General features: G+C 42.9%; 1 protein-coding gene across 4 annotated transcripts in view; it reads left to right on the forward strand.

The window, feature by feature from the left end:
- Positions 1-2,534: 2,534 nt before the first annotated feature.
- Positions 2,535-21,840, forward strand: part of CCDC88C (coiled-coil domain containing 88C) — a 94,769-nt gene continuing 75,463 nt past the window's right edge. For all 4 annotated transcript variants that reach the window (XM_064423566.1, XM_064423569.1, XM_064423568.1 and 1 more), the window contains exons 1-3: positions 2,535-2,895; positions 2,997-3,097; positions 10,345-10,453. In XM_064423566.1, the coding sequence (XP_064279636.1) occupies positions 2,836-2,895; positions 2,997-3,097; positions 10,345-10,453 (270 nt within the window). In that variant the 5' untranslated portion in view covers positions 2,535-2,835. The remainder of the gene's footprint in view (positions 2,896-2,996; positions 3,098-10,344; positions 10,454-21,840) is intronic.

Here is a 21,840-nt window from a genome sequence, read left to right on the forward strand (position 1 = left end):
GCCTGGCGGCTGCCCGGCCCTCCCGGCGTGCGGCCCCGCGGCCCTCCGCAACAGCGCAGCCCCCTGCCCCCTGCGCCTTGAAGCGCTTTATCGGTACTTTCCAGACCACAGCAGCGCTCCCAGCGCGTTTCAAAGCCAGCAAAGGGTTATTGCTCGCGGCTGCTTTGCTTTCGGCATCCGACCGGAGCCGCGGCCGCTCCCCGCGGGGCCGCCAGAGGGCGCCCGGCCCCCGCGTTCCCGACCCCATCCCTGATCCCATTCCCGATCCCATTCCCGATCCCATCCCCGATCCCATCCCCGACCCCATCCCTGATCCCATTCCCGACCCCATTCCCGATCCCATCCCCGACCCCATCCCTGATCCCATTCCCGACCCCATCCCCGATCCCATCCCCGATCCCATTCCCGACCCCATCCCTGACCCCGTCCCCGACCCCATCCCTGATCCCATTCCCGACCCCATCCCCGATCGTATCCCCGATCCCATTCCCGACCCCTGCCCGTCCTGCTGCTGCGGCTGCACCTCCAGCACCCGCCTCCATACTGCCCGAGGCCAAATGTTCCCTGTAACACCACCTTGAGTAACGCGTGAGCATTTGGCAGCTAACAGCATCCCCGGGAACGTTTCCTGGGTAAGAAATGTGGTTTTTATAACCGTGCTCCGTGATGAGCCCTGCCTTTCAATTGTCTTACTGCTGACCACACCTGGATTGGACTATGCAGCTGTTGCTTCTTTTCAGGAGTCTGTCCTACAAAGGAGTTGCATCCAAGTTGTGAAAAGTGGGGAAGCATTCTTGCATCTGTTTTCTGCTTTCTGTGAATAGGTCTATATCGTTTAATAAGGTGTTTTGCTTTTCATTCTGTTGACCAACACTCACATCTGTTGCAAGCACTGCAGTAAATACTTCGAAAATTTATTTAATGAAATCTTTCCATAAGACAGGAAATCATAAGGGTTCAAGAAATCAAAGTATGACAGTCCATCTCTCTGGAGTGTTGAGAAACTATTAACCATTCTTTTTCTCTCCATGGCTGTTACCCTCAAAAGCATACTGATTTCTCTAACCAACTACAACAGTTGGTTTGCTTGCAAAGCTTACTTCTTTTCAGGTCCTGAAACGACTGGAGTACATGACTCACATAGTAAAGGGTTAATGTAACCACTTGTGCCCTCCTGGTACATCCTCGCAAGAAACTGAAAACAAATTGCAATTCACATGAGCGGGAGTTATCCATCCTTGTCTAAAATGAGGATCCTCATGAAGCAGATCATGAAACCCGATCTTTATTGGGACAAACAGGCCTCTACAATGAACACCAGGGTCTATCATTTAGTAATAGCTTGCTTGCAAACTGCTCTGGTCCCTCCGGCACAACAACAGATGTCTTTCCCTCAGCCGATGCACAAGAACACATGTACCCAACGCCTCACCAAAAACACGTATCAAAGGTAGGTGGTTAATAAAAACCAGAATTTCAGATGTCTCATCTGAGTGTGCAAGACCCAAAATTTATTTTGTGAGTTCAGTATGATGGAACAAGAAACAGGCAGAACGCACTAAGAAGTGGCTGATGCACAGACCGATAAACACCAGAGACAAACGATTACATCCGTGAAAAGCAGAGCAAACTGTCAAACAGAAACCCTGCCACAACCAAGCCCACTACGCCACACCGTGCATTACACTGTTCAGCTTCAAGGCTGAATTATTTCTCTTCAAGTTCTGAGCCTGCGATAAATAAACCAGGATTCCCTGGCACTATTAATTTTCCTAACTAAAGACGGGATAAATTGTGCCCCTCAGGAAAACGCTGGTCCCGGCGGGCGCTGTGGCGGAGGGGCCCGGCCCCGCGGCCCCACCTGCTGCCGAGCGCTCGCCTCGCTCCCAGTGTTCCCTTCCTTCTTTCAGCTGCACCAAGGGGTTTACGCGGCACGTCTGCAAGCGCCCCCGAGAAGCACTTTGCGGGGAATTCAGTGCTTTTTGAAGCGGAAACTTCGGACCCGCGCGTTCCCGCTCGGCGCTGGCGCCGTTCCCAGCGGAGGAGGGCGCGGCGCCGGGCGGCTCCCGGCAGGTACAGCCGCCCCCGGCGCGGCCCCGGGCGGCTCCCGGCAGGTACAGCCGCCCCCGGCGCGGCCCCGGGCGGCTCCCGGCAGGTACAGCCGCCCCCGGCGGGCAAGTTAGCTCTCGAGGCCGCGCATCACCCCGGTTACAGCGGCAGGGCACTGCGGCCGCCCCCGCCGGGCGGGCAGAGGCCGCCCCCGCTCTCGCAGCCGCGTGCGGGCGATGCCCCGACCCCACACCGCGGCCCGCCCCCGGGGCAGCCGCCCATTGGCCGGCCCCGGGCCCCTCCGCCCCTCCCATTGGCCGCAGCCGCTGCCCGTCACGCCGCCGCCGCCGCCCGGGTCTAATTGCCGGGGCTCGGGCGCGCCCCGCCACAGGTACCGGGCTGGCCGGAGCGGAGCGGCTGCGGGGCCGCTCGCAGCTGTCCCGGCGGAGGTCCGCGCTTTTGCTCCCGGTTCCCGGGTATTCGCCGTGGTGGCTGAACTTTCTCTCTCCCCTCCTCTCTCGGCGTGGCTCCCTCTTGCCTGGGAACCTCTTTCGCAGCCGCGGAGCGAGCTCGGCGGGGTAGACCGGCCTGTTGCCGTCGGGAGGAGGGACCGCGGCGAGCGGCCCCGCGTGTGCCCCGGCGCGGGGCGGGGAGCGATGAGCCGCGCATTGTTTGCCCTGTAGGCAGCGCCCGGCGGGCAGCGGGGCGGCGGGCCATGGGCTCCGCGCCTTTGTCTCCCGAGTGAGCCTGCCCCGCGCCCGCAGCTCCCGCCCGAGCCCCGGCGACATGGACGTGACCGTCTCCGAGCTCCTGGAGCTCTTCCTGCAGAGCCCCTTGGTGACATGGGTGAGCAGAGCGGGGCGGCGGGGGACGAGGGGCAGCCCTGTCCTGCCGGGGGTGGCTGGCTGCGGCCGCCATCCCCAACCCTGCTGTCCTTCCTCCGGCAGGTGAAAACCTTCGGGGACCTGGGGAGCGGGGACCAGGACAACCTCGGCGTCTACATGGACCTGGTGGATGGCGTCGTCCTGAACAAAATCATGTTGCAAATGTGAGTGGGGTGGGAGGGCAGACGTGAGGGGGAAGCGCCGTGCCCCTGGGGCTCCGGCCCGGAGCTTCCCTCGGGCGGGGCGGCCTGCGGCCGGAGCGATTCCCATTGTGATTGCTCTTGGAAATTAACAGAAAGCACTGGGGGAAAACAACTCCGAGCTAATCCCGGTCCGGTGTTCTTTAGCTTGATTTTCTAATCTTTTTTTTGCGTGCTATGTGTGTGGTTTTCTTTTTTTTTTCTTTTTTCCCTCCCAGTTATCTTAGTCAGGGTTACAGTGGAAGGTGTGTGGCAGTACAAAGAAGGAAATGAAAGTGCAGTATCAAATAAAGCTTTACTGGGAGGATTTCATCTGAACTTTGTCTGCTCTTGCGTAAACTTCGATATTAAATCCATAATTTAGTGTTAGTGCTACCTCTTTCCGGCGGCACTGTAAGGCCATGTGTTGAGGGAACTTAGAAATTGGTTAAGAGGTGGAGTGCTGAAAACACCCTAACATCGACTTGAATTGTCGATGGGACTTGTGCTGTGTCTTTAACCACATCCTTTCCTGTTGCTGATCTACTGTGCTACATGCAGAGCCTGACTGTTTTTTCTCTGTATTTTATTTTAAATATTCTGAAATTCATCTTGGAGAGAGTTTGTAGGGACAAGTGTGTGGCTTTCGGGGGAGGAGAGTTTGGAAGTCACTCAGTTTTGGCAGTGTGCTCTTTTAAGTGACTGAAATCAATTGAAACTCAGTCAGTGGTTTGCAGTGTTAGTCCAAGCATTTAAATGAAGAATTCATGTTAGAATCCTTTAAAATCTTGAGAAATAACACTAAATCTGACAATCAATGCCTCATCCACTCAGATTGTCAAATTTCATTATCTTCTGGTACCTGGCTGCTCCATGTGAGAAGGTAATAAAATTTTCTTCTGATTTGATGTTACTGGGAGTGAAAATTGTGAACTGGAGCTTAAATATTGAAGCTGGTGAAAATCTATGATTCAGAACAGAACCCAGATCAGCCAGCACATGGAGGTAACAAACTAGTGGTGTAAACTAGCAAGGGTAGAAGTCTCTTGTAAAAAGAAGGTGTAATTGCCAGCATTTTTAAAGGAATGATTGCACTTTAAAAATATTATTTTCTGCAAATTAGAGTCTCAATATGAAGGTTTAGGCCAGGCTGTAGCTTTTTAAGGTGTGAGAAATTAAATTTTGATTCCTGACCAATGTGTTTGGCACAGAGATGACCAACCTACTATCAAAGAACAGCAGCTGTGTTGGCTGCATGTTTAACTAAACAACGCTGTTATCTAGTAAGTTTATATAATTATATGTGCAATTGTCACCTTATTTCAAAACAAGAAAATTTAACCAAGTAGTAATTAATCATAAATGTATGAAGTGATGTGGCTTTTGAAGGACTGTGGCATTTTTTGGAGAGTTTTATTAGGTGGTGTGTGTAAACTTAAATATTTGCAATTGGCCATTGAGCTATGTCTAAGGAGTTAAACTCTGGGAGCAACTGAACAATGATCTGGGGACAAGGAGATAATTCTAAGATCTCATGGAGATAAGGAAGATAAGCATACAGGCTGGCTGAGTGCAGTGTGACACTAGTTGGCATTTTGTCTCATCTCTTGTGGTTGTGAGAGGTGCCCTGGCATGTTTATGAGTTTTAAGCTATCAGGTGGGTAAGTTGGTGGGGCTTTGATTTTTCTTTGTGTTTTTTCCCCTACGAACCTCTCTGGCAGTGGTGTCTCAGAAAGCGAAGTGTTGGAGGCATGAGTGCTGTGGAGTAGGAAACTGTCCCATTATGCACAATCAGGCCTTTCCTCCCCCTCTTTTAGGCAGCTTCTAATGGTGACTAAAGAGCTTGAAAACAAAAGCTTTGTACTGAAACAAAAATCTTTGTACTCCCAAGACTGTTTAATATAGGAAGGATTGCAGTTTTATTTAGGTCAGTGTATCCTGACCTAGCAAGGCACTCAGGAGAGGTGCTGACTGACCTTTACTTTTCCCTGATTTTAACTTTTGAAATTGCAATGCAATTGCTGCTTACATGTAAGTCAGGCAAGTCTTGCAAGGCATGTTTCTGCCCCACAAGGCTTTCAGAATAAAAAAATGTGTTTTTTAAAAATTCTTGCTCATCAGTTTAAGTCCTGGTTCCTGAAGATGGCTTTCAGTGCCTGGCTGGAGATTTCTTCCTGCTAAGAGCCTATTAATGAGGGCCTTTAATAAATCTGGAATTGAATTTGCCATGCCATGATAGTGTTGATTGCTTGAAAGCACAGATGCAGGCATGCACATACATGTAGAGAGTAGGGGGTGGCAGAGTGAAAGAGCTGGGCTCCTCATGTGGGCAGTTTCCTCATTACTTGTGTTTATTTCACTTAGAATTTTTTTTTCCTGCTTGCCTGATTACTAGAACAGAAATAACAGGGGCATGTGAGCTTGCATCTAAACCCCAGGTGTGATGCATTACTTTGTTGCAAATCAAGCTGTTTCTTTCAGTAAAGATTTTGAAAGCCAGATTCTGGGGAAATTCATTACTAAAAATACAACACTTCTGCCCTGCAGCAAAGCAGATTTTAATTCAGGAGATGAAAAAGACAGGTGGATCTGTGAAGAAATCCAGATACACCTGTTGAGTGGAGATTTGTGAGTAAAAGTAAGGCTTTATCTGCTTGAGTCATGGGGGGGCTGTTTGAGTTCTGTTAGCCCCTAATTGCTGTTGTAATACTTTGGGTTTTCCCAAAATGCTGTCTGGCAGCTTTGGGTGGAGAAGATCCCAGCTGCTTTGTGTTGCAGTGTCAATGTTTTTTAGGTGGTGGGTTCATCTCAACAAGGCAGCTGTGTCACCAAAGAGATATGTGACAGCTATCTACTGCTTTTCCAGCCTGCCAGCTCCCTGCTGGCTTTGTGACAGGAGGTGAAAATAGGGCTGTGCCTTAACTTCATGCTCTTCAGAAATGAACTGCCCCTGGGAATGCCAGCCCAGAATAAAATGTGGTTTGCTCAGGCTTGCCAAATGTAGCCATGGCACAAGGGCAGAGGAGGGGAACCTGGCCTGGGCTTAGGCAGGCTGTGGTCTGTAGGACACCAGCTGTTGGGCTGTGCTGGTGATCCCTTTGCTTACTAGTGATCTCTAAAACAAGCCAGACTGTTTCTAAGAAAGCTGGGCATTGTTTGATTCTCACTAGGGGCACCTCATTTAAATGAGTAAATTTAGTAGCAAGAGTCAGATAGCAGTGTTTGGTTTCCCCAAATTTTTTAGATTTTAAAACAAGATAAATTATTTTTCGAATAATTCTGTTGTAAATGAATGGTTTCCTTTGCCTGTGTCCTACTCAAGTGTGTATCCCAACCTGATTGTGCACGAAGGACGAGGTTGATTTTTGCAGACTTGCAGTACTGGCTGAATGCTCTGCATACAAAAATGATGATCTTCAAAGTGGAAATGCTGTGTTTCAAGCTTGTGTTGCTGATGGATTTATTTGTATCAGGTTAATGATATTCTCTGCAGACGTACTTTAAAGAACTTTTTTCAGATGGCTGTGTGGCACTTCCTGGTATGAAATTAGCACATGGTGGCACTGCAATGACTGCCTTCAGTGTTACAATTGCAGCTGTGGCATAATATCTACAAGCATAAGCAAATATTTGCCTCATTTAACTTCCCAAATAAAATTTCCTGTAAGAAATTACGTGGAGGTTTATGCAGGCACATAAGTGTTTTCATGTTGGCTTGTTGTAATTATTCTCATTGAAAATAGACTGCTCTCCTGTCAAAACATTTAGCAAACAGGAATGTCTGTTAGGAATACTGCTGATAATGCTGTTTGTGTTAAAATCCTGTTACAACAACACAATAATAGGTTTCCCCATTTCAATTGCTGTCGTGGTTTGTAGAACCGTTGATCTGTTGTCTTTAATTCAGACCATGTGACAGGAACAGCCACGTTGTGAGTGCCTGCTCCTCATGGTTTGTAGCAAATGACACAAAAAAAGATGTGTTAGAGATGTGCATCTGCTTAATTTAAAATTTTAGAATGCTGTGTAGAGGTGCATGTTCCCACCATTTTCTAGGCAATTTGGAATCTGCCAGCCTTAGTAGCATCTCATTTGGTAGAGGAAGGAGTTAGACTAGCCCCAGCGTGATGTATTTTTGGTTAGTGCCTTGCCTGCAGAGTGAAGTGCTGCAGGATGCTGGGCCAGTTCCTTCTGGCATCTCATAACCCTTGGGCCTGGCTTGAGGACTTTCCCCTTGCTCATCAAAACAGCTTGTCAGAAATTGTAAGAATGGGATTGTCATTTTGGATTTCAAAATTTAAATGTTTTTTTTTAATGGTTACTTTTATGACTTGAGGGATTGCATCATCACGCACTTGTGCTGGTGGCCCCATGCCTGCTGAACCTGAACTTGTCACTTGATCTGTGCCTCCTGACCCTTCCTTTCCTCTCTGTTCCTAGAAGACTTGAGCATGTAAGAGTCAGACAACTTCTTTAAAATGTTCGGGTATATAGTGAGGTTTGAGACTTTCTGTTTATTTGGCTTGGGTGGGTTTTTACTGGTTTGTGGAGTACTTCCCTAAGTCACACCTCAGCCATGCTGTCTCAGTCTTATTTAGGTAGCTTTTTTGATCTTGAGAAGTAGGCGGTTTAAAAAAAATAAATAAATGTAGTTTTCATTATATTTGTGTGTTGGTTAAAGACCAAACATCAAAGGACTGAAAAGGCATCTGAGGTGGTGTTCAGGGATTTTTTCAGATAAATCCAGACATGAATTTGTTTAGGTTACCTGGTTAGTGTTGCCAAAAACAAAAACCAACCCAAAGAAACCTCTCTTTAATTTTCAAGAGCTTCTGTCTATAAAATTCATGCTGAACAAATTTCACTATACAGGCAAGGGCTATAATGTTCAAAGTGTAGTACCAACAGCCCTGTCTTCTTCAGAGTAGGATTGTCTTTAGGCACAGAAAGAAGAGACGGGATCTTGCTTGTTGAGGAGGCATTGTTCTATTTTCCTGTGAAGACAATAAGCTCTGTGGCAGTCTGAAGTGTAGGCTGAGCTGGACTTCCACATCTTGTTCAGAGGGTCCTCTCTGAAGTAAGCCGAGGTGCTGTGTGAAGCTGGTTACACAATGCGTTCAGAAAACATGTTTTTGAGCTATATTCTATTTTCAGAAAAGCTTTTAACTTTTTTTGTGATGGAGAAGTGGCAGGAGTGCCAGAGCTATGCTGTGCTGCAGCTTGGCTGGAGGTTAAGAGGACCCTGAGGTCAGTGGCATTAAGGGCTCTTGGAGCAATCAATTACCCTTAACGAAGATGATAGGATAAAAGCTCTGGAATTGCTCCCGAGGGCCTGGTCCTGCTAGTGCTTACGTTCATGTAACGCAGTCTCCACTGTGCAAGAATGAGCAGATCTTGTCTAGGAAGTAGTTGTTCTGTGTCTTGTGTGCCTTTAAAAACATCATACAAGTGCTGCAGTTCCACTGCTGCAGCTGTTGAAGAAATAGTGGTGTGGCTGGTGTCCTGTGTTTTGTGGATTTTTGCCCCATTTTGTGCAGTTCTGGGAAGGATTGTGGAGTAGTGACTGCTAGCCAGTCAAAGATGTCAATTCCTGGCCACAAACCTGGGAATGCTGCCAGACAGTGACCAGTGGTGTGGCAGTGTCCTGCCTGCGTGAGCTTTCATGTGGAAATGAGAACTGTAGGCTGACCCTTCTGTTTGGCCAGCTTCTCTTTACTGAATGTTTCTTCCCTTTTAGCTTCCCATTTTGTTGTCATGGCCTTGCCTAAAAAAGCTGTGTCCAGCTTCCTTTGAGGTACCGTGTCTCCTCAGAGTGTACTGAAGGCAGGGTGCTGTCTGAGCTCAAGCCTAGGCTGCATTTATTCTTCTCCCTCCATGAGGGCCCACTGTCAAAGTGTTACAAGTATGGCTTCTGGACTCCTGTAGCTGAGCAGCAGTAACATGGAATACTCACTACAGATTTCACTTTAAAAGCTTGTTGCAATTGCCTCTTTTTGTTCATTCTGTCATAATTTATTACAGTATAAATGTGTATACTAAGTCCCTTGCTGCTGGAAAGGCTGTGTAGTGTCTTGCTAGTTTATGCCAGTATAGTTTATGCTAGTATATGCCATCTGCTTAAATGCATGTGCATAAACACTGTGTCTGATATTACCTGCTGTCAAGGCAGTTTTCTCTCATCTCTGGAATATCTATGTGTTTTTTCATACTTATTCTCATAGCGCTGCTTTCACTCAAGAGGTACTCTGGACTGGTTGTGCATTTTAAAAAAGAACTAGACATATTTATGTAAACTCTTTGATGTACTTATGTAACCATTGGCAGATATATTTTAAAAATAAATATTGGATCAGTTCCTCTTTTATTTCCTTGTCAACGCCTGAGTTCAATAGTTGGCCCTGGAAGAGCTGTGAATGGCTTAATTAACAGCCAGAACAGAGCTCTGGGAGGCAGGTGTTTGGATTGTGTAGGAGTCTGCTGATAAGAGTCATTATTAGAGGACAAACACAAATCTTTCATCTGTGCTATTGGCAGATAAAGATTTTCAGGTTCCATTTTTTTTCAAAATTGCAGAGTGAGTGTATGGAGATGATCCGAAAGTGTACATTTATATGAAATGATTTATAGCTTTTTTTTTTCTGTCTTATTTTTTATTTTAGAAATAAAATTGCTTTGGGTACAATTTTGATTTGTTTTTAAAATCAAACAAAAACGTAGTATGTGTATGAGAGATCTAGTAAGATGATAATGGGGGTAATAAGTGCTGCTACTTCTTTTCTTTCACTTCAGTTTTAGGATACATCTGGTCTTTTGAAGTTTTTACAATGATCACCAATCAAGTACTAATACCCTTTTCTTGTTACAAAACTCCAAAGCTGAGGAAAGCATGATATTATTTTCTAGACTTGCTTTTACTTGGATAAGGAAAACCCCTATTATCAGAGACTGCTTTGATTTAGCTTGCACAAACTAGATATGCTCTTTATTCAGGGAAATATGGGTAAAAAAGGAAACTGACCAGAAGTACTCTGTGGGTTGCAGTAAGATACTTAGTGACATGCAGGAAATATTTTCAAGTTACACATTGGTGCAGAGATAATGAGCTTATTCTATCATGAATTAATGCTTATGTACTCTGTATAATTGTCAGTGTATTCATAAATGTGCTATTGAGGTGTTAAGTCTTAACACCAGTTTAATTAGTAATATTTTATTTTCTTCCTTTTTAATAGAGATCCTCGACCAACCAACCAACGTGTCAACAAGCATGTAAATAATGATACCTATCTTCGGGTTCAAAACCTGACCATCTTGATCAGAAACATTAAGACTTACTATCAGGTGAGATTTCTGCTCTCTGCTCATTAATCTGGTGACTGCTGTACTGCTTTAGCTAGTGTAGGGGCTGGGGGCTCAAGCTTGCTACAGGAAATGGAGAGGAAATTGTGTTTGTGTGAAAGTACTTTCAGCCATGCTTTTTCTTCTGAAAATGACAATATGGTTATCTTTGTCTATTCCTCATGGCCAGAGGCTGCTTCCTTGCCTTCCTCTTTTTTTTTTCTTTGAAGAAGTTGTTGTCCTCAAAGACTGTCAGCATTCGGAAATGTACGTACTAAAAGGGCTGTTTTGTGGTAGGGTTGTGTGTGTGAAGGGGTTTGCTGAAATGGAAGTAGTGTTTCTAGGTATAAGACTATTTTAAAACAGGAAACAGGGGCTGCTAGAAAATAAAATATTGATCAAGAAATGTTTTTAACACTAGAATATAAATCTTGAATTGATAGGAAAAATAAGTCTGTGCTTAGCTTGAAGGTAGACTTCTTACACTCTGTATTTTGATGTTCAAGCAGTTGTTTGTTCAGAACTCCTCTAAGAGAGCAAAGTGCAGGAATGACTGCAGTCTCACACTGCACTTGTTGGGTGTCATTCTTGAGCTGTCAGTGTTCCTCTACTGTAACAGTGCTCCCCTAAAACCAGGGTGGTGACAGCTGAGCACTTTTGTAGAGTTATGAGCATATTGGCTGCTGCTGGAGAGCCAGAACATGAACTCTGTTACTCTAAATAGAACTTCTGTATGCACACTGTTGTGTATATTTGGACTTATTGAGGAGGTAACTGTTCTACTGTTTCCTTCTACGTGTCTTTTGCCAGATTTGAATGCTGTGCAGGATATAAACCAGAATGAAGCCATTTAGGATTGTTAAAATGCTTCTGTGTGTCTCAACAAGCCAGCTAAACTTGTAGGAGTTGATGCCAGTGTTTACCCTGGACACTTCATCTTTTTTGTATATATAGAAGAGACGGTGTATTGGTTTTGTCTTCAAAATACAGAAGATATGTATGGTGCCTTTTCATTCCATTCTCTTCCAAAGTTTGCCTACTGCTCTTCCATGTGATTGGCACAACTCTGCTCCTGGACTTGTCTAGGGAAGTCTGAAAGAGAGGCACTTGTGAAAAATGATAAAGTCAGATGGGCTGTGTGACTCATCTGGGCAAGTTCCAGCAGCCTGCTAGGAAAACCAAGTAACTCGGGTTTGAGATGGTGTAGGGGAGGGTGTCATGTATTTCTGAAGATAACTGATCTGTGTCTCTTGTTGAGATCTGGAGATGCTGGTGCAATGTGATGTCATTACTGAGACTTGTGATTTCTGAGGGGAAATTCCATTTGGTCATAACTAGAGGCTGAAGTTCTGGGTTTAGTGGGTTAGTTTTTCATTTTGTCTTGTTGCTGTTGGTTTCTGTAATTCAGTAAATAGTTTAAATGTATATGGAGTCTACAAGAGAGACTAGTCCCAACCTTCTTTCTCCTTGCCCCCACAAGAGTTACTGTCTGAGAGTCTGGTGTTTCAGGTGTTGAAACTTTCACTCATGAGCTTTTTTTTATTTCTTCTTTTGCCTTTTCCCCCCTCACCCTTCTTTCTTGAAGCTGATACTCTGATCTCTTTTAAAAGTACCTGGAGCAAGATCAGAGTCAGGAAAGAAAAGTGATTCAGAGTCGTGTGTTATGTTGCTTGTTGACCTAGCTGTTGAGCTAATCCAATAAAGCCAGCAACAAGTAAAATAGGTTAAGACACAGAATTTTCAATGGGAAACAGTAGCTGAAGCTTGCAGTAGCAGCTCTAACAGTGATGTTCCTATTGTAGTCCAGAAATGAAATACTGTGAATGTTGCTGCCTGAGGACTATATATACAGTATGTAAACAAAGCAGTTGTGAGAGAGAGCTCATCAGTCTTTGTCTTTGGTCCTGAAAATGTAATTGCAACAAAGTTTAAAATAAAATAACTTTTTTTTTTTGTGTTAATAAGATTATATAAGAAACTTATTTTTCCTTGACACAATTGTATCTTCAGGGCAAATCCAAGGTCTTGATGCTAATCTGAGATTCCCTTTTCATGTGTTGTGTGCAGCCTTCAACTCTCCAAAGGCTGGGGGTAGTTGAGGCCATCTATGCTGTAATTGACCTCTGTGTGAGATTGATGTGGAATATAATGTTGCATCTGTACTCATGTCTCATGTTTGGAGGATTTCTTGTTGTTTAGTATATGGCTTAAGTAGGTTTTATTAGGGTTGTTTTTAGCATGCAGCCACATAGATGCTTTGGGATATTAAATATTCTTAATAATTAAATTTTGTTACGCTGCTTCTCTCCTGAATAGTAGAGACTTTTTAAATAGGCTGAAGTTATGGGCATTGCTAATGAATAAATACATTAGCCTAAGTTAAAGTGAGGGTGGTGTCTTACTGACTGAAAACATGTTTGCAGACTGTGAAGAAGTTCCTGACAAACAACAGGAACACAAATTTTCTGCTTCTTAAGAGAAACAAAAGCTCCTAGGAATATGATATTGGCCTTGACATTTTACATTCATCTTCGCTTAATAGACCAAAGTCAAGTTTACAGCATAATTGCTGAGTTTGGAAGACCAGATCATCTAGAATGAAGTGGCAGTTTCCTCCCCTTTTTTGAAGGACATTGGTAGGTGTGAAAGAATACTTGCCCTTCTCTGCACTGGGCAGGAGCAATCCAGAGTGTGACATAAATTCATGGTACTGTAAACAGTATCTGAGGAAGGTGACATAAGTGCCTACTAAAATTAATGCTGATATTCAGACGGTAGTTGACATTTCAGATCATGTAATTGTGTAGTCTGTCTGTGTCCAATATCAGATTTCTCGTATAGCTGTATCACTGATCGGTTCATTAAAGCAAAATTCTCATTAACACAGATAATGCTACTTCAGAAAACAAGGACAGGTCTGATCCAGAAGCACAATTCCAAGTATTAGTGTTTGCACTTTCCTGATCTCATAAGCTGAGGGTTTCTGCTGGAGATATGTATGGCAGGCCAGGTTATTGGTGGAACTGTGGTTTGATTTAAGCTTTAAAGATCAGCTCCTGTATGTATGTGCTTCACCAGACGTAACTTGGGAGGGGTTAGTGCAATGAAGAGGCCTTTTTCTGTTTGAATAACCTCTCTATTTTAGAAATTTGCTAACTGAATTTCTTCGTTTGCAATTTTCTGAAGAGTTGCTGTTGTGCAACTTTCAACTGTGTGAGACTTTACTGCTGGTGGGTGGCTAGTAAGAAATGGTGTCAGGACTCTTAAAATGGAGGACAGCACTAGTTGCTGCTAGCTTTAGTGATTTTTTAATTTATTTGTTGGCTGTGTAATATGTGTTACCATGTAACATCTTTGCATTTCCAACTCTCTCAAGAGTTGTACCTTCCCAGGTTTTATTGACTTGAGAGGGGCCCCTCTTTTGAAACTGAGCACATGACTCATTTTGCTGCGGGATTTTATGAGCGTTCAAGATAATGTCATTAATTGCATTTAATAACAGCTACACTACTGGTTCACTGGAGAAATGGCTGATCATAAAACTTCTGGAATTGGTGCCATATCTTGGAAAGGGCTGAACACAGCAGAAAGTTTGCTCATAGTATGAAGTTTATGACTCTTCTTGCTCTGAATTCTTATGCTTGTCTGTGTTTAAACTGAAAGATGACGGAAGAATGCTAGAAAATCTGAAGGGTGTTAGCCTCTCCCTTTGCTTTGTTGTAGAGAATATTTAAATCCTGTAGGTGCTGCTACTTGAAGATTCCATGTAAGAGCAGCACCTGATATCTGCAATGCTTGGATAATACGCTCATACCTGTAGAGTTTTTGGAAGAAGCCTAAGGCAGGCTGGCTGGGGAAGCTTGAACTGGCTTTATTGAGCTTCCTCTGCTCATGTGTCAGTCTTTGCATTTAGTATTTTTTCTAAGGAACAAAAAAATCACTTTGATACCAGTAAATGAAAGAGGAGTTTTATGAAAGGGTCTGTTTTGAAAACAGCGAGTTTCCTAACCTTCAAAAATGTCTGTAATCACTCCAACAGTATATAATGCACTCTCAAGTACAAATTCCTTGCGTTTACATGAAAAACTTGAAGCTGACAAAGAAAAGAATGTGATCATCCCTTGGCTGTGCCTGGATGGGTATTATGGTCACATTGGAGTATGTAGAAGAAATGCTACAGTGTGGTCATGGCTGTATTTTTGTTGCCTCTATTCCCTGCACTTGTGGCTGCTAAATACCTAGTGGATTACCTCATGTTTCTAAAAGGTTGGAAATATCTCTTAATTAAAAAAATAAGTTGTACTGAGGCACAGTTCTGATAAGAGTTGTGACTGTGTGGATGTGCAACTTGAGAAAGAAACTCATAAAAACCATTAGTGTTCTCGTTGAAGTGAGGGGGTGGGTAAAGGGAAGCAATTCACTGAATTTTTAGAGCATATATTATAACAAATCCTACTGTGCCCACCTAAATCACTTAGCTGGGCCTAGAGATCATGGAGGGCAAGGATGCCTTACTTTTAAGGCATATTCTTCAGACCTGTGTCCTCTTTTTGCTTCACTGCTCTATACTTGTGTAAAACAAGTACAAGCAGCAGAGTTGGAGTTTTTATCAGGTATGTTGAAGGATGTTAGCTGCCCATGAGTTGCTGAGGCTGTTTCTAACCTTTGGAATAGAGTTTGTTTTTAGGTTCAGGCAAATGTTGTTTTTCCCTGTGGATCAGTAAAGGTCTTGCAATACCAGTAGCTTCCAGCTCAGTAAACAGCTCCCACTTCTGTAGTTGAAGCATTGAGTCAGGTTTAGAGCTCTTAACTGAACTGTAAAGAGAAATTCCAACTTGGAGCTCCAGATTTGGGCACAGCTTAGGGACTGGCAACTGTACTCAAGCTATAAATAAAGTTCTGGAAGTAGCAGTGTCCTTTTTTCTGAGCTGGAATCTTTCCCCACTAGGCAGGCTACTTCTAGTGGGCTAGTAATCTAGTCCTTAGCAAAGTGAACAGCAAAATGCTAGAATTGCACATAAGTGCATACACATTGAAGTCAAAAAAGTGTTTTTCTGTTCTTAGGGGTAAAGTTTGGACCTACAATAGCCTGCTGAAATTAGGTAAAACTGAACTTCTTTTTGCTAGCTTTGTCAGTTTGATGGGTTAAGCTGTACTGTGCCTGAGTGACTGCTTTCCTTTGACTCCTGTTCCCTAGGGAGCACTTTTGGCTTAGGGACAACCTTTTTTTGTCTTGAGCTTTAAATTCCAAAATTATTAACTGATAGAGTCAACTTTCTTATGAGCAAAGATATCCATACAAAGGTATCCAAAGCTTCAACAGAAACTTTTTAAATTCAAATGCTTTGCTGATGTCATGCACTCATAAGTGCGGTTCTCTCCCTTTTCTGTAGAGTTGAGTGTGCTGTGTTCATGGAGTCTCCAAAATTTTCTGCTTTGGCAATTGTGCTGTTGCACCTACCAGAGGTAGCGTGCATGTTCTTGTGGCCTGAAGTTACAGCTGCACAAAGCAACAAGAGGGAGCAGCCATGAAGCCTCTGTTTTTCACAGGTCTACAGTAAATAAAGCAACTCCTATGACAAGTAAGTTATTGTAGGGATGGTCTGTGTTTCAGTGAGACAGTGGGCCTTTCAGGACTCGAGGTTGTGCCACTGGCATGACCTGGAGTAAAACCTTATTAGCTGTGTATTTGCTTCTGTTTATGTTCTTCATTTGACTTCTAGTTAGTTTAAACTTGCTATAGGCACAGACTGTCTACATGTATTTATGCAGTACTTAGCTTAATGAAGCTTTCTTGGTTCTGCAGTGATAAAAATATTTCGAGTTAAGCTTTCTCTTCTGCAGGAAGCATGATCATGAGACATGAAGGTTGCATGTAAGACTGGTTATTGTCCACAGTGAATTGTGAAGACATTCACTTACTGTCGTGCTGTGTGCAGGGCAAGGGAATGATGACCTTGGTGCTGCCATTCTGGGAAGTGCTGAACCAGTGATGTTAGTCTTTGATTTAGTTCTTCAGCTGAAAATGGGTACCACTCTGCTGCAGTGGAACAAACACGAGAATCACAAAAATAATGATAATTTTGTATAGGTCCTGTTATCAGGTATTTCAGTGGGAAAGAGACAGACCAGTGACTCATCGCTAGCAGCCAGACTGTCTGATGCTTTGTTAGTGAAAATAGTCTTGATCATTTCCAGAAGAACTAAGCAAACATTTCTGCTTCAGAGTTGAAATAAAGTTTCTGCAGAGGTCAGTTTTAAAAGTGTTCCCAGGCTGGTGAGAGGTACCATTCCAAGTGACTTAGTAGCATGCTATTGGGCACCTTGAGATTGAGATTACTGGCTTTGATTCCAGGATGCATTTTGGCTGATTGAGTTCTATCTGGAAGTTCAAGAGAGGACTGATTTTAGAGACCTGTTTTTTTTCCTTGAGGCTCTATGTGCATTTTAATGCAGAATGAAATAGTGACCTCGAATAGATGGTCTGAGAATGAGCTGACTTTTAAACTACTTTTCTCCTGGAGCTGGAATATGGGAAAGGGCAGAGTAGCCTGACATATGTCTGCAGTCTTGTCTTTGTTTTGCCTAATAGGCTAGAGGGGTGTGAATATATTGTGCAGACAAATGAGACTGAGCTAAAGAAAGCAAGGAGCAGTGTCCTAACATACAGTGGCAGATGGAGGAGACCTGTAAATTTTTACAGTATGGAATAGCTGTTTGGTTCCCACACAGCAGCATTTACTTAACCTCTGACATGTTAATTGAGAGCAATTCTTGGGATGTCTGAACTGCAGAGTGCACACACAGTGTCCTTCATATGGCTTAAAAAAGAGTAATGTGACAGTGTATGTGACTTTCCTTAAGAAAAGCCAAGGCCTGATGTTAATCTCCTTGACTGTTGCTTTTATTACCAGTGCTAAAGCCACAGAGTATTTCAGTCCTCTACTCTGTATGTATTTTTGGAGATTAGGTTTGAAATGTAAGTTGCTGTTCAGACAGCCATGTTCACTTCTGCTGCCTCGATTTTGGCCAAGTGTTGTTTTTGTTAGCTGAAATTTTGCAAAGGGGTGAATTAAGTTTTGTAGAGCCTACCAATTTTGGGTAAGTTAGAAAACAGCCTGCATGCTACTTACAGCTGAAAATAGCTTTGAGGTTTTTTTTTTTTTGCTGAAAGATAATAAAAAATGAAAGCTAAAAATTGTTTTATTGCCTGTGTTTCTGTAATGAAAATGAGCATGTCATTTAGTACTTTTCATTAAAAAGTCTTTAAAGAGAGAAGATGAATTCCACAAATGTATAAAGTATGATTGCCAAACAGCCCCCTAATTGCATACCAGTTCCCAAAGCAAATAACTTCTGCTTTTTAGTGGCAGGTAGTAAAGGAAAGTGATTTATGTTCCAATTTTATTGGCATGTTCTGCTCGTAAAAGTGTTATTGAATCCAGTGTCACTTTCACTGAGGTTATTGTCCCATTCTGTATTGTGATACACAGGGTTCAGTCCACAGCCTTGATTTCATGCAACTCTGACTCCCGATTAAGGTTTGGTGTCCAGGCTTGTTCCAGGCAGTGATCTGTGGAGCAAGCAAATGTGTCTTTGTGCCTGTAACTCAGCTGGCCTTGGCTTTCCACTCAACACCATCCTAGCTCAGCTGTTGATACAAAGCTCTGCAATAAACTTCCACCTTTTTGTACACGACTCTTATTAGACTTGTAAGCAGTTCTTCCACAGTGCATTTTCATCCCAGGTATTTGAGATGTCTTTTAAAGCATGCTTCGCTGTCCTTTTGAAGGAGTGTCAGGTTTCAGAACTGTGTGGGAGATCATGGATCTAATGCAGAGTTGTATTTACTTCTGAAAGTTTTGTGGTTTGTGTTGTAGAGGTCTGCTTGAGTTTATGTTGGCCTCCAGTACTTTTGGCAAGCATGAGTGCTCTTGGGCCAAGAAATGGGTGTGAAAGTTGTGGCGACGCCTGTCCTGGTTAAGAATGATGGGATTTGTCCTGCTGAGCAGGTCGCTGGATGAGCGAAAGTCACAAACCTGGGGACAGGAGGGAGTTTTAGTGTGCTAGTTTCTTTGCTAAAGATACACCCCTTCCTGTGAGCTATTTCCTACTTTACATGGTGTATGGACTTTACACCAACGTAAATTAAGAAAGGCACCTGCTCATGAATGCACAGAAATTGAAATGCTGGCACTTCCTCATGCATGCATCTCCCATTTGCACACGTTGGTTTTTGAAGAGAAGGATTTATAAAATGAGCAAGCTCGAAGGAGCAAATAAAGCAGCAAATTAAAGTGTGTGCACATTGTACTTTGAGTAAGCAGAAGGACTTTTTGAAATAGCTGTTCAGATGGGCTGTTTGAATATAAGTTGTGTGAGCTTGTGCCTCTCTGTTTTCCATTATGATTAAGAGATGGAGTTGAAGCAGAAGTTCAGTGTTTAAATTCTGCTGGGTCCTCATATGGCCAGTAAAAGTGCCTAAATAAAAATCTGCTCAGCAGACAGAAATGGCCCCTGTGGAGCTGCCACTGTCTGTTCTCTTTCATAATTAGCATTATTAAAAGTCTCTAGATGTTTATTTAATTTGTTTTTTAGACTTAAAATGGCATAATTTGTGTGTGTTAGGTGATCAAGATAATGGTGATAGACATCTGCTCCTTTGGGAGCTGGTAGGAAAGACATGTCTTGGCACAAAGGAAAAGTATTTTCTGTGTTCCATTTAATCATTTTCACAGGACAGGAAGATACTGATTTAGTGGGTTATTAATATTTTTAAACTACAGTAAGTGATGCTCTTCTTCTGAAAACCACCTTTATTTACCTTGCATTAAAGAACTGACTTCAAAAATGTCTAAGTTGTTTGTTGTATGTTTAAGAAGCAAAAGAAAAGTCCCCTGTGGTGCCATAGAGTTCTTGGGGGTTTTTTTGGGTTTGTTTTTTTTTTTTTTTTAATGGGGCTCCTATTTGTAATATATCCACTGAAAAAGTATTTGCAAGGGAGTGGAGCATCAAATTTATATCACAGAAAGACCTGTTAAGTTTGCAGTGTGTGTTATAGGGGAGGGGAGGTTGGTGCTGAGTTTAATGCCTGGTTCATTTTGGAGCAGCTGTGTTACAGTAAAGCTAAATGACTCGGGTCTCAAGGGAGGCATGAGCATTGACTGCTAGAAACTGGAAGGGGGTGAATTTCTTTTACAATTTTTTGATACTATGGGCAGAGCTACTAAGTCTGTTAAAATAGTCATTTGTCAGGATGAAGTTTCTGAGGAAACAGCATCAGTCCCAAGAAGCAGTTACTCTAAAAGTGAAAAACACTTCACTTAAACAAAACCAACCAAGCATTAAAAATAATCAAAAATTATATAGAACCCCAAGCAAAACCAACAACAACAAAAATTGTAGTCAGCAGAAAAACCCTACAGTCAAAGCTCTTCTAATTTGACTAGTAACCTGTTTGAGTTACTTGGAGTCTCTCAAGATTGTTAGTAGTTAGTAGAAGCAGTTACTTCAAAGCAAAACACCGAGTTTTGCTACAACGAGTTGCCCCTTTAAGGTAATAAGTGTCTCAAGGCCAGTTCTTCAATGTTGATATTTAAAAAAGTGAAAGAAACCCCCCCAACAACCAAACCAGAAAAGCCCCACTCTGTGTGTTTGTTCTGTGTTTTCCTGAATATGCGAAAGCTGTGTGTCAGTATTGAAAGCTTTCTCTTTGTTTTCAGAGTTTGTGGCAAATGCTTATCTGAACAGCATGTGGATGTATCTTTACAGTTTTACATGCAGAAGGAATGATTCTGTAGTAGAGGATCACAAAAGCTGCCATTATTAGAAGCCTTGCTTACACTTCAGTGCTCTGGCACTTAAGCTAGCTCCCAGCTTCCAGTCATGCAGAAGAAACTAAACCAGAGTGCTCTAATTCTCAAACTTGGTAGAGCTGTCTCACATTTCTTCCAGTTTGCATTTCCTTTGTAGCCTGAGCCAAAATCTTGATTGGAGAGGTGATTTTCATCCCCCCTTTTTCACTTAGTCCATTCTCTTTTTATGAATTACTAGGTCCAAATTCTGTGCAATAGCAGGGTCTTCAAACAGTTTTGCTTTGAAGCCCTTGGATATTGTGAGACCAGAGCTGTCTGTCAGACCACGATTTGTTTTGGTTCTTCTTGACACGTTGCTAGCATACTGCAGCTTTTACCAGTGTGAAGGTATATGTATCACACTTGATCAGCACTTAGGGGCTTTGCAGTGTTTATGGCAGCTGCTTGAGTATCTGCAGAAGATACAAGTTGCTTTCCCAATCTTGAGCTTAGCAGGGCACCTAATTTTGGAGGCTTTGAATGCTCTGCCAAACCTGCTGTAAGAGAGACACACTGAGATGGGAGAGCTGAGTTGGCATCAGAGAGTAAAAAGCAGCTGTTTTTATAACCCAGTAAATTGCTGCGCTCTTCTAGCACACAGACTTTGCATTCAGGCTTGTACTGTGACCCGTTTGTAAAGGACAACTCATTTAAAGCTTCTTTTCACTAGGCTTTTAAACAAGTAGAAAACATATTTATAACTAGTGTAGATATAGAGTTATTGGTAACAACTCTTGAGACTCTAAAGGAATAATCTTAAATACCAAATACATAAAAAACTTCAACAACAAAAAAAACCAACCCCAAACCCACAAGCCACTTTGATCTTACTAATACTCATGCAAGTCTCTCCCTTCAGGGTGCGTTAATCTTAATTCCCCTAAGTGTTTTGTAAGTTAAGGAAGTTAATGGTGAAGAGTGATTTATTTTTAGTTGGTTAAATGCCTCTGAATGGTGCTTAAAACACAGAGAAGTTCCTGAACAGCTGCTTTTTCTGTAATAGGTAGCATATAATTCCCAGCTCAAAACTTCAGCAATAGCTCAAGTAAAACACTTCAGTTGCTTCCACCAACTATATTTAATGTGCAGAGAAGGTTAGAAGCAGATTGGTCTTCAGCACATTTGTTTTAAATAATCTTTTCTATGTGTGATAATTTTGAATCAGTGAATCTGGGATTTTAAAGCAGCTGTCTGACCAGTGTGCCAAAGGGGGTTAGCAGGTCAACACTAGATTTAAGTCATTATAATTGTGGGGATTTTCTGTTCTGTATGTGGGCTTTTTGGTTTTTTTCTGTGTGGGATGTTTGTCTGTGTTGTTTTTAATATATAGCGTTGCAGTTTGAGTAGTTTGTGCAACTGGTAAAGAGGTGCTGAAAGATATATCTGCAGAGGCTGGGAAATACTCAGTCCTTGTTTTGCATCCCCAAAACAAAGCCATATCAAATAAAAATAAATGAAAATAAAATCTCTCACACACACACACGCTGCTCCCTGCCCATAAATTTATAACAAATAGCTTTCTGAACTGTGGGTTTC

Source organism: Passer domesticus, chromosome 6, assembly GCF_036417665.1.
Source record: "Passer domesticus isolate bPasDom1 chromosome 6, bPasDom1.hap1, whole genome shotgun sequence".
Classification (NCBI taxonomy): domain Eukaryota; kingdom Metazoa; phylum Chordata; class Aves; order Passeriformes; family Passeridae; genus Passer; species Passer domesticus.